Source organism: Bactrocera oleae, chromosome 4 (genome assembly GCF_042242935.1).
Source record: "Bactrocera oleae isolate idBacOlea1 chromosome 4, idBacOlea1, whole genome shotgun sequence".
Taxonomy (NCBI): Eukaryota; Metazoa; Arthropoda; class Insecta; order Diptera; family Tephritidae; genus Bactrocera; species Bactrocera oleae.
Window position 1 is genome coordinate 58006275 of NC_091538.1, and position 12384 is coordinate 58018658.

The following is a 12384-nucleotide window of genomic DNA, read 5'->3' on the forward strand; positions in this document are numbered from 1 at the left end:
AAAATCAATCATAGTTGCATAGTAGAAAAGTTGGAAATAAGTCTAACGTTAGCTGTATATAAACGTTATCTAAGGCTTGTTAAACAGCGCTCCCATACAATCTTACTGCTACGGCCACAAGTATTTAATTTGTTCAACCAACAATTTCGCTTTTGATTTTATGCACTGTGTAGCAACACTTTAAACGCTTGCACGCTAAAATTTATACTTACAACACAACACAAAACGCTTTGTTTTTTTTTTTTTTGCTGGATTTTACATTTTCATTTCGTTTATCATTGCATTGCAGGCTGGCCTTGAGTTGATTTCCCTGCGTATTCCTTACTCCACATATTTTCTGTCATCAGTTTTGTGCTTCATACAATCCAATTTCTATGTATTAGCTGAAAGTTGTCTATTTTCATTCACATACATCTACATGTGGTTAGCATTGCTTATAACATTTTTATATTTTCTATTCATGTTCATTTTATTCTGCTTTGTTTCGGCTAACTTTCCTATTTCAGTCAATTGTGTACATAATTTTTTCCTCTACTCCAGTTTGCTCCGCCTCTGCTTCTGCCAAATTGATAATGATTTTTAAACGAATTGTCATTTTATGCGTATTTTTATTTAAAGTTTGCGCAATGTTAGTGCTGCATCTGTGGATTTGTTAGCTCCGCTGCTGGCCAACATCTGTTTCAAGCTGAATGAGGAGATTGCAATTCCAAAGACGGCCATCATGGTAGCGGAACGTGGCACTACGCGTTCAGGAGTCGCTGTGGTGAAGACACTACTTGACGACTGTGCTGAAGCCTGTGAATTAAAGGGGATAGAAGAGTATAAAGATTAATGAAAATGCGAAAATGCGACAATTATGGATTGCTATAAATAAAAACAAAGTGTAACTATTATATAACATACTACATAATAAATACGTTAAATGGGATAAGATAAGCAAAATCAGATAACCCGTTAAATACATGATGGTTAATTGTTGGTACAAGTGATTGCTTGCTAATAATCATTAGCGAAATAGCTTCTATATTTTGAAAAGGAATTTCCCAATAATAGAAAGTAAATACATACATACATATGCGCATTTTCACATTTCTGTTTTTTGTAAACAAATAAAGGAAAATGCGTGAAAAATACAGCAGGCAAGGCCGCTTGGATTGGCAACGCCCGACAAGTGTTAGGGTTAATTTTAGCAACACAATTTGCATATATAAAAATAAATGAAAGCAGCGCAGAAATTGGCAATATGCCCACTAAAGGCTGATTAAAAAATTATTCTATAAAATACATACTACATATGTATGCACATGAATACATACAAACCAGTTGCCGCCGAAATAGCAGACGTAAAAGAATTTACGCAGCGCCTAATTAAAAATTTCATTCAACAAGTCAAGTTCAATTTATCAAAAACGCAATAAAACGTAAATTAAACTATTACTAAGGAAGTCAAAACAAATTCGCCACCAAGCAAAATTTTCATCATAGCACGCGATTTTGTTTAGCAAGCGCCGTTCAATGAACTTATATATGTCTATACGCAGCGCCATTAGCAACAATAACACAACGCATTTATTTGTAAACAAATACTTGAACCAATGGATACTACTACCTCTGTCAAGAGGAATTCGCCACTGGTGGGTACGATGTTATTTAGTCACTGACGTCGTTGTTATCTTTTTTTTTATTTTGTAATACCTGGGCTGGTCGTTTCTAAGCGTGCGCCAGTTATGTAAACAAATATGATACCGAATGCTGTTGTATTGTTCTCGCTTTTTCTTGACAATACTACACATAAAAGGCAATTAAATACTTGCTGTAATTTATTATGTGTGACTTGGTGGTAAATTTTTTGCACTTCTAATGAATGGTATAATAACAATGTGTTGGAGAAAAAGTCACGTTAAGCACATGTGTTAATTACTAAGGGAGTTTATATTGAAATTATTTCTTATCTTTCATAATGTGTTCTATTTATAGCAAATCCAAATGCAAATATCATAAAAGAAACACTAAGCCCGCTAAATGCGCATTTTCTAAACGCTTGAGAAACTTGTCCGCATATGTCACCTTGACATGGAAAAACATATTCATTTCGAATTATTTCAAATAAGTGTTTAGTTGAACATGAAAATGCAAGATTACACATGCTGATTTGTATGCTTGAACTTAAACTAAACTTTGTGTAATAACGGTTTTACTGATTTTTTGTACCTTGTAGTTTACAATAACCTATGAACTTCGCTTGGTATATTCATAAGCAATTCTAAAATAAAACGCATAGCAACAATCTCGTACGCTTCTAAAGAATGTCCAGAATAATTATCATCATAAAGAATGCTGATGATAAGCACTATCATACATATGCATGTTCCTACGATAAATTAAACAAACTACTCATTATTTATAAATAATAAAACACACTAGTTAATGTGCTTAAAATTTTCCACAATAATTCTTTATGATGCTATAAATAAATTTAAATAATTTACAATTATTAATAATTTCTATAAAATATACCATTATGACCGAAAATATTTCTTTATCACGCCAATACGTGTGTGTGAAAGATTAAAAAAAAAATGTTTAAAATTAGTAAAAGCAATATACATTTAGTTATCAAATGGGTGAATTGACGACTCGTCACAACGCAAATAAGCACACTTAAGCTTGTGACGTACATAAAGTGCCGACTACGACTGACATCAATCACATGAATTGCTGATAACAGCGTAAATTTCAATATTTTGCAGTTTCCAACTACATAATTGCATTACAGAGTAATCTATTCCGTAAATAGAAATTAATCGCACTATGTTATTTGGTGTGTGGAACGTTCTAAACTTTTTAAATTTGAATTAATAAAATTAGAGATTCAGACCGCTCATGAATATTTTAATAATAAAAAAATTAAATCAAGTATTTTTTTTACTCAAAGAGTTCAAGGACATTTTGTTTTTGTGAAAATACATTAATATGCTCTGTTTTACAAATTTAAACACTTAAATAAGTACAATAATTGTTTTTGCTTGTTCAGCGTTTATTACATTGACAAATCGACATATTTTAAATGTTAAGTGCGTCAACGAGGATAAATACCCATATGTTTGTATGTAAACACAAATGCAGATTTCGCGCACAGATCCAGTTCGATGGCTTTCTGATTAACCAAAACAAATAAACGGCAAAATTAATAGCGTTAAGTCAGGGCGAGACTCTTTCATTTCATATTCTTCATCTCCATCTTCATTATCATTAATTATTAAAAAATGAAAGTCAAGTCTTAAGAGATCATGCAACGGAAGCGTGCCGCCTGGCTTCGTTAAACTTTGCAATTAAATGAAATGCCTAAATATAGTAAAACATTTCATAAATTTTATTCTTTAGAATGCAAAAAATGTTTTCCAAGTAATGAAAAATTTATGAAACTAAACTTAAGCATTTTGCTTGCTAGTTGGTATAAATCTTATTTTTCTTATCATATAACAGTTAATATTAATCAGTTGTATCTAAGATTTAACATAGGCATTGAGATTTCTCAAAATCACACTGTTTCATTTCGTAAACTGTTTATGTTACGTATGACCAGCAATAAGGCAGTACTGGTTAAAAAGCATGTTGCCAAGCAACATACAAATACACAACCATATCACTTTTCAACTGACCTATGACAATCTAAAAATTTGTTTTGCCATTAAAACGACACAAAACTAGTTATTGTTGTTATAACCAAATTGTCGCCTGCTCATTTCGGTGTTTTATTCCTTAGCACTGCTAGCACATTTACCAAACTGCTCCCAGCTGCGTTCTCTGACTTTGACGATTGCTGTTGGTTTTTATTGGTGCGTTTTTTACGTTTTGTAAATGCCTTTGGAAACATTTCCTGTTTCACGCGCAAAGTATCAAAGTAACGAGAAATGCGCATTTTGGTATCCTTATTTGTGCCAGCTGTGTCTGTTTGCATAGATGGCGCCTGCACAACCGGTTGTTCTTCAATATATTCGGTTTTAATTAGTTCAAGAGATTTTATTGAAGCTTTTGGCATATTCGTCGCATTATCTTCATTCCTACTACTTGCAAGTCCAGCTTTAACTGTCTGTATGCTTTGTATTTCGATTTGGGCTTTATTATCTATTTTAACTTCAGGTAGGCGTTCTTGTTCTGTTGTAACAGAAAGATTATTACTGAAGTCAAAACTTATTACAGGCATATCAAACTGTGTAATCGGTGCAAGCAAAGTTGATTCAACTTCTAACGATTTTGATTCGCACATTTGCGCTGGTTCAGAATCACAATTGCTAAATAAAGCGTTAATAAAACCAACACCTTCTGTCTGCAAAGAAGTATCCAATGTGGCAGATGTTGTAGTACTTTCTGCATGGTTCGCTAATGCGTTAGTCTGCTCCAAAAATTCAGATTGACATACCTCCTGTTTTATGTTCATTACCATAGTCGTTTTCGCAACATCGTTATTGTCGCTAGTGCTAAGCAGCGCTTCCACAAAACGTACACTGTCTGCATCGTCGCATTCATTATTAACAAAAGAAATTACATCAATATCGGGTAGAGAACTTGGTTTGGGGGAGCAATTTTGCTTTTCTTCGGCATAATTTGCATCTTCTGAATCAGAAAAGTCATTCACATAAGGATATAGGCAAGATGAACTTTCACATTTAACTATTTGTTCATCTATGTCAATATAAAATGTTCGCAATCTATGGCTTTGGCCATTCTGCTGACATTCCAGGCAGATATCACCAGGTTGAAATGTGCTCTGTTCCATGAGTAAGTATATGAAAGTAGTGTTCCGGATGATTCTCGACGTTTGAATTGTTTATACAACCTTAAGTAGAAATGCTTTGTTATGATTGTGTTATACATAAAAATGTGATTAATGGGAAGGAAGTCGAGCACAATTCAACCTGCTGGCAGTAAACTGTATGGATTGTATTATTTATATATGTCAATATATATAAAGCAGTTATGCTTTGTTAACGAAACTTAAATATCTTATTGTTTTAAACGCATAAATAATTGTATAAGAGGGTAATGCGACCACACTTGTAATGTTTACCGTTTATGACAATTTGTGCTCGCACTCCCTCCTCCAAATTTAATTACTGAAAATTATAATCGCACTCACCTGTCCAAAACTCATACGAAGCGCATATTGTACCACACTTGAAGTTCTCATTTTTTACACAAATTTATATTTAACGATACTACTCCGCACGGATTGGCAAAATTAAATCAAATATCTGAAATACAAATAAAAACATCCAGATAAGTTACTGCTGGAGAGGTAATTCATTTTATATAAATAAATATCAATTGATTTGGAAAGAAATGTCCTCATTGACCCTTTGCTCACAAAAAAAATTATCGCATTAACGTTGGTCACTAAATCAATAAGACTGTGTGCAATGCGGCACCGATTTGATTCACATTCAATATACCAAACGCAGAATTCACGCACCACAGCAATTTTATAGCCTACACTTGTTCTTGGTTAATTATTTCCTTCATAATATCACTTACATAACAAAGAAATTTTTTAGAAATTACTACTGAGCAGGTGGGTTATGAGCCCGTGTGTGGCAGCGCACAATGTCAATTCGAATTTAGCAAATGCACTTACTTTGATAATATTTTTGTTATTCTATTGCTGGGATGCGTTTCTGTACTGCAACTAGCGCTATTCTTCCACAGATTATATTTAAAATTAAAGGTGTAAAAAGAAAATCGTAGAGTTCAGCAAAATTTATTCGCGTGCAACTCACAGAAAATCTTCTAGAGAAAAGAAACACTCAAAACAGAGTTGCTGTATTAAATAAAAATATGCTCCAAAACTACCTTGTCATTTAAAAATAATTTTGGTTATACTTTTCGAACTGAAATCTAATTTATTTGAATTTGAACTGTATTTCATAACTACGACTTAAATACATTTATATATATATGCAAGCTTTGCTTTAAAATAAAAACAAAATGTTGTTCAAATTACATTAATTTCCTAGTCCTCATCACATTTATTTTAGTAATCTGCCACTAGAACCTATTTAATTGGCATCACCAATTCTAATCGCATACAACTTTGCTCATACCTCAGCTGTTCGATTCTTGTCAAAGTGATTGAAAACTCGTGTTGTGTAAAATTTCCTTGCGCATATAAATTATTGATCGTATTCAGATTTCATAAATTTTTGGCTACATTTAACTTAAACAGAGCAAAATGGCATTATCACCTGGTGTAAAGGAACGTTTAGAAGTGGTTTATGATGTCGCAAAGACCACGTTCCACTGGGGTTTCATTCCAATGGTTATTTACTTGGGTAGGCTCTAATTTTTGGTTAGCACAAAAAATATCCGCGAATATAATTTTATCATGTTTCTATTAAAGGTTTCCGTAAGGGCGCTGAACCCGGCATGCCACCACTGTCGATATTGAGCTTGCTTTGGCAATAAATCACTCTTTTCTATCTTTACGGGGGGATTCATAAGTGGACACATCGTACCGAAGTGTTCTCGGTAATGATTACGTGCTTTAGTATGTTTAAAATAAAATAATAAACTTGTTGAATATATTATGTTTTTACTAATATTTTCTTAGCTGAACTAAGAAAATTTGTATTCATATGGAATCCAATTCATATTTGAGAAACAAATTGATAAGAAGAAAACTGAAGTGATAAAACTGATTGAGTAACCTCCAGGAAAATTTTAGTGTAATCTCGGCTGTCAAAATTACTTTTTATATATGAACCGATACTTCTAATTTGAGGAATTACTCATTTTCTTAAGTAAACGTTAACATGGTACCACCACAATTTGTTTCCCTGAATTGGCATTCATCCTGTTCTGATATTCACTGCATTATAAAAGTTTTTAGTTCCATTATTAATTTCCAACTTGTCAAAGAAAATAATAGATGTTTAAATTTTTTTCCTTAACGCATTGTTTTGAGGCAGTTTAACAATACTTTGTGCACATAGTTAAAAGTACGGTTATCTTTGTATTTGCTATTTCCGTTCTTAACTTTTAACCCTTGTACCTCAATACATCCTTGTACAAGTAACTGAAAGTCAGTTACATATAAAAGCTTATTAGAAATGACTAAATATATTAATGAGAGCATAGTGAATATAATGTTTACTTAATTTTTAGTTTTCATAATATTTTAAATAGAATTTCGTGATAATAATTTCTGATAACATTAAATTTGTGACACCACGATGTGGCAGCACACATAAATACCAGCACAAAATGAAACGTCAATTGTTTTCAAAGTGCTGCCAGCTAATAATATTCATTAAAGTAATGTAACAGCTAATAATATTATTACTGCCTATTATGTATAACATTTCTATAAAATATATGGCTAGCAAATTAAAAACGGTTTATTACACTTTTACGTATGTTACAAGCTTGAATATATATTTGCTATAGAAGGCAAAAATATTCCTTCCATAAATTTAAGTGTGGCAATGCCATACTATATCTCGAGTTTGTTTCGGCTGCGGTAGTGATTCCTTCGTTTGGCGATTTTCGCGCAAACGGTTTCCGTAAATTTCGCGTAAACATGCTAAAAATTTATATAAATTTTTAATTGGAAATTATAGAATGCCTCCGCAGTCGGTGTTGAATGTTTTATTAATATTCAATTAGTGAAAATCACGTGACCAATTTATTGCAAGACATAATTGGCGCAGTGGCGACCAAATTTTTTTTTCCAATCAGAAGTGGCAGGTAGGCAGTAATCGTTTCTGCTGTGAATGTGAAAAGTATAAAGTGTGATAAAGCATTGGAGAACGAAAAAATATTGCAATAATAATAATCGGTCAAAGTGTAAGGAATCGGAATACACGATTAATAATATTTTCATCACCATTCACTGCATTTGTATTCAGTTGTTGATTTATTAATGAAAATTAGTGTGTGAGAAATGCAAAATTTGGGAATCACTTGAAACAGTCTAAATGCAATTAACCTACTCGTTGCCACTTTTTGAGCCGCCTCCCTCTTTGGTGGAGCGCTGCTTATTCCAACTTCTCATTGTTAACACATGTCAACAGCAGTACTTTAAAAGCAGTACCAAATCCATAAACACCTTTAGTTGTACCATCAACCTTTGTAAGAAGCAAGTGCTACGATATCGGTCTATAAAAAATTAGAGAATATTAAAAAATTCTTTGAGTGAAGTTATTTGTGCGACAACGCGCTGTTAAATAATTGCTAAGGATTTAACAATTAGACATTTTTAACAATATCGGACAAAAAAGGAACAAATATAAACACAAAATGTCGGAATTGCGTCGACGAAGGCACCAAACTCAACTGACACTAGCCTCTTTGGTTTTAGCATCGACTCCATCAGCGCAGCAACGGAAAAAGCCACCAGTTTTGTGGTCACTATCTCTTATAATGGTTTCTTCAATTTTTTTGTTGTTGCTCCCAATGAGACCAACCGATGGTAGGTAAAGAATTGATCCTATCAACAGAAAAATTTATAATAGCCTTCCTTTTAGCCACACCCATTGAAATAGTGTTTAATACCACACGCAATTCGCCAAATGTGGACACCACAGTAAGCAAGTGGATGTCTCCTAATGGTAATGTAAATAATAATGCTGCTAATGGAAGTGTTCGTAAAGGAACCGTTCGTCATCAAGAGAATACGTTAGTAGCTACAGTGCCATCATCTGCATCGATATCGGCAACAGCTGGTCGAATGGATATGGGTAACAACAATTCAAAGCACGATGATACATTGCCCATAGTGTTAGTGTCGCAACAGACCACTTTATCAACGCCGTTGTTGCACCAGCTTAGCGGACACAACAGTAACAGTAATAAGCGAGAGAGTAAGCAAATGTTGGAATCACAATTTTTTATTTAATAGATTTTATACATAATTTTCAACGTAAAAAATATTTTAGAGATTTTCTTTATATTGTGTAGTATTCCAAAATACTGACACCTATGTTAGTTTAAAAAGCTACCGTATCTGTATTAAAAGTGCGAGATGTGCAATATGTTGAAGATTATAGTCCTCTACATATGTTTAAACTTTATGCATTCATATAGACGAAATGATTCAGAAAATCGAATATATCATTTTTTATAACTTATAAACAATGACTAAAATTTCTACTCGATGGAGTACTAAAGTTTTACTTAAAATTTTCAAAGAAAATAATATAGTTAATATTATGTGACCGTTAAAGTAATTTGTATTCTTAGCACATCTGTAAATAATTTCTGCTCAAAAGCAATCGTGTCGGTAATGTCTGACTTAAGAAAACTTACAATTTTACCGAGTTAAATAAGGAACAGTCAAAATGTGTTGCCAGCTTATATTTGTGTACGCATGCAATAAGAAGCTAATAATAACAGAATAAAACCTGAAAAAGCGCATATATGTACATATTAATTATATGAAGCGCCAGTGCATTGCATACATTATAGCCAACGCTCGTTCCACCACTAATTACAGCGATGATTGTAAGAAAAGTTGATTTATTCATTTCTCCCCTTTGGCATTGCGCAGATATTTTGGAAAAGCGTCTCATGTTTATCTAAATTACATACGATATATTAGCATTTTCATGCACGTCACACAATTTGCCTTAGGGCGCACTACCATGCTACAGGCATTACTCGTCGATAAAATAGTGCACATAAGGCGAATGGTAGAAAAACTTAAATTCATTATTGTGCTAATGGTTCAACAATCAGCTGAGTGCAATGAGCTACACGATATGTGCAGATAACGGTTTTTTTTTTTTTAGATTTTCTTTTTGTTTTTTTTTTAGATTTTTTTTTTATGTTTTTTTCTCATTTATAGTTGTGCTTGTTTCAAATTATGCCATCTGTTTTGTCATACCCTAAACAGGGTATATTAAGTTTGCCACGAAGTTTGTAACACCTAAAAGGAAACGTGACGAGCTGTGTCCGTTTGTCTGTCCATGTACCTATTTGTATATACGCGAATTAGTCACTCAGTTTTTGAGATATTGATCTGAAATTTTGCAAATGTCCTTTTCACCCAAAGAAGCTGCTCATTTGTCGGAACCTCCGATATCGGAGTACTATAGCATATAGCTGTCATACAAACTTAACGATCAAAATCTTGTACTTGTATGAAAAACTTTTTAATTTGATGAAATATCTTCTCGAAATTTGGTCTAGATTATTATCCAAGGTACTGCTAAAATCTCCGAATATATAGTGTAGATCGGTCTAATATAGCATATAGCTGTTATACAAACTGAGCGATCAAAATCAAGTTCTTGTATGGAAACTTTTGTATTTGTAAGGGGTATTATAGCTTCGGTGCAAACGAAGTTAACGTTTTTTCTTGCTCTTTTTTTATATTTAGTTGTGTTTGTATGAAATTATGCCATTTGTTTTGCTTTTCAGTTCTTTTATTTATCAAAGAGAAGTCGCACTTGAGAGTTAATTGTTGTTATATTTTGCAATTAAAACACAAAATTCACACTATAAGTTGATTTAGCGTACAATGTGTAGTGAGAATTGAAGCGTTACCTAATTATTTATTTAGTTGTATATCTGCTTTGTACTTGTTTTGTTGCATATTTATTTAAACTATACAAAATATGGCAAGAAGCCACAAAAGACGCACATATAACGTGTCCATTTAAATGAATTATAGCTTTTACATGCTTTTCAGCGTAAAAAATAAATAAATGTAAATAAAAATGCAAGTGCAAATGCATATGCATGCGTGTATGTATGTATATATATGTAAACACGTACATACATACACACATATAACTGTGTGTAATTGCATATGAGCCGTATCAATCGAGCTTTCATTAGTTAGCAAAGTTCTGTTGCGCTTGTTTTTGTTTATTTTGAATTTTAAGCACACAATCAAGTGTATGCACTTACATGCATACAACTGCAAATGTACATACATATGCGTATGTATGTATATATGTATATTTATGCACATAAATTTATTATTCGATTTCAAATGCATTGTTTCCACTTCATACACTACTTGTTTGTGTTCAGATAGTTGTTTTTGCTGTTTTAGTTGTTGTAATTATTTTCATTTCAATTAAATCTCGTTTATTATTTGCTGATTCGTTAATATATTTTCGAGTTATGAAAACATCAGTAAAAACAAATAATAATGGTGTGACAGCGGTAGTTACTAAGGCTAGCGCCAGTTACTTGTATATGAGTGCGTCTACTGCTGTCATAGTTGTTGCAACGTTTCGTATAGAAACTCCAATGGAAATAAAATCACTTAGTTGCAAGCAAACAAACAGGCAGTAAGCAGATAATGGAATAGCGCGTTGTGTTGTACAGAATTCACACATTTGCATAGTTTTATTGAAAAATCAAAATTCCAAAGCAATTAAAAACAGATGTTTTTCTTCCCTATAAATACTTATGCAAATACAGAAAAATTTTCAGTTTTGTTTCTGTTTTCATTTAGCAAGTAAACAAAACATGCTAACTTGTAGAGCAATTCTACAATAGTATTTAAAAAAGTTTAGATTTTGAGCTTATATATTGCAATAGATATCGGATTACTATAGCATAGAGCTGCCATATAATATAAACGATCAAAATCAAATTCTTGTAAGGCACACTTTTTTATTTGACGAGATATTTTCACGAAATTCGGCATATATTATTGTATAAGGCAACACCAGAACCACTGAATATATTGTGCAAATCGGACTACTATAGCATATACTTACATAGCCGCCATTCTAACTGAACAATCAAAAAAAAATTTTTGTATGGAAACTTTTCCATTTGTGGGGTATTTCTTGTTACTTATAAATATGTTCTAGTTTAATTAGTTTATGCAACAACTTGACAAAGTTAAGCCTCATTAAATACAGTTTCTTAACAATTTTAAAAAGAATTCTATAATATCACAACATTTTGTTTGTAACGAAATTCGTATGCATCGAAAACTCTAACTTTATCTTCCTGATTGACAAGTCGTCAACTCATTTAGGTATACCATATATTGTATAATAATATGTATTGACTGAAATTATTTTTATTTTTCCGGAAATCACTGTACTTCGCCCTCACTTATCCACCAATACCAGCAAGCAGCGGTGTGTGCCGTAGTAACAGCTGTTTAACATTCGAATACGTCATTGCATTTGTTTACAAACATATCACTATACATACAGATGTACATGCAAATGCGCAGAAATATAACATGTCTGTATGTACATACATATGTTTTCTACATATGTACATATATATGCGGTATACAAATTCAGTCGAACTCATTTTTCGTAACACAGTTTATAATATATAAACGTCGCGTCGTCTGCTAAAATCACAAAATGTTTTGGTTTTGTTTTGGTTTTTTTGTTTTTTTTTTTACTT

At 32.4% G+C, this 12384-nt stretch overlaps 3 protein-coding genes across 5 annotated transcripts in view; 2 read left to right on the forward strand and 1 right to left on the reverse strand.

The window, feature by feature from the left end:
• Window positions 1–660: 660 nt before the first annotated feature.
• LOC106618327 (uncharacterized) lies at window positions 661–5828 on the reverse strand. Its single transcript, XM_036359745.2, has 4 exons — window positions 5636–5828; window positions 5141–5255; window positions 3663–4840; window positions 661–795 (listed from the first exon to the last, which is right to left on the reverse strand). Exon 3 carries the CDS (start codon window positions 4778–4780, stop codon window positions 3743–3745), a length of 1038 nt encoding a protein of 345 aa, XP_036215638.2. The 5' UTR covers window positions 4781–4840; window positions 5141–5255; window positions 5636–5828; the 3' UTR covers window positions 661–795; window positions 3663–3742.
• A 271-nt stretch (window positions 5829–6099) lies between these two features.
• On the forward strand, window positions 6100–6577 carry Tom7 (Translocase of outer membrane 7). The gene is made up of 2 exons (XM_014236035.3): window positions 6100–6329; window positions 6398–6577. Exons 1-2 carry the CDS (start codon window positions 6230–6232, stop codon window positions 6460–6462), a joined length of 165 nt encoding a protein of 54 aa, XP_014091510.1. The 5' UTR covers window positions 6100–6229; the 3' UTR covers window positions 6463–6577.
• An 877-nt stretch (window positions 6578–7454) lies between these two features.
• Window positions 7455–12384, forward strand: part of babo (TGF-beta receptor type-1 babo) — a 32195-nt gene continuing 27265 nt past the window's right edge. The window contains exons 1-2 of one of the 3 annotated variants that reach the window (XM_070108813.1): window positions 7455–8467; window positions 8523–8858. In XM_070108813.1, the coding sequence (XP_069964914.1) occupies window positions 8296–8467; window positions 8523–8858 (508 nt within the window). In that variant the 5' untranslated portion in view covers window positions 7455–8295. The remainder of the gene's footprint in view (window positions 8468–8522; window positions 8859–12384) is intronic. The other 2 variants (XM_014236033.3, XM_014236034.3) reach the window with 2 other exon arrangements.

Coding starts and splice junctions, on each gene's coding strand:
- LOC106618327 (XM_036359745.2), bottom strand. CDS start 4,780: ATGGAACAGAGCACATTTCAACCTGGTGATATCTGCCTGGAATGTCAG.
- Tom7 (XM_014236035.3), top strand. CDS start 6,230: ATGGCATTATCACCTGGTGTAAAGGAACGTTTAGAAGTGGTTTATGAT. Junction 6,330..6,397: donor TCCAATGGTTATTTACTTGG/GTAGGCTCTAAT, acceptor TTTCTATTAAAG/GTTTCCGTAAGGGCGCTGAA.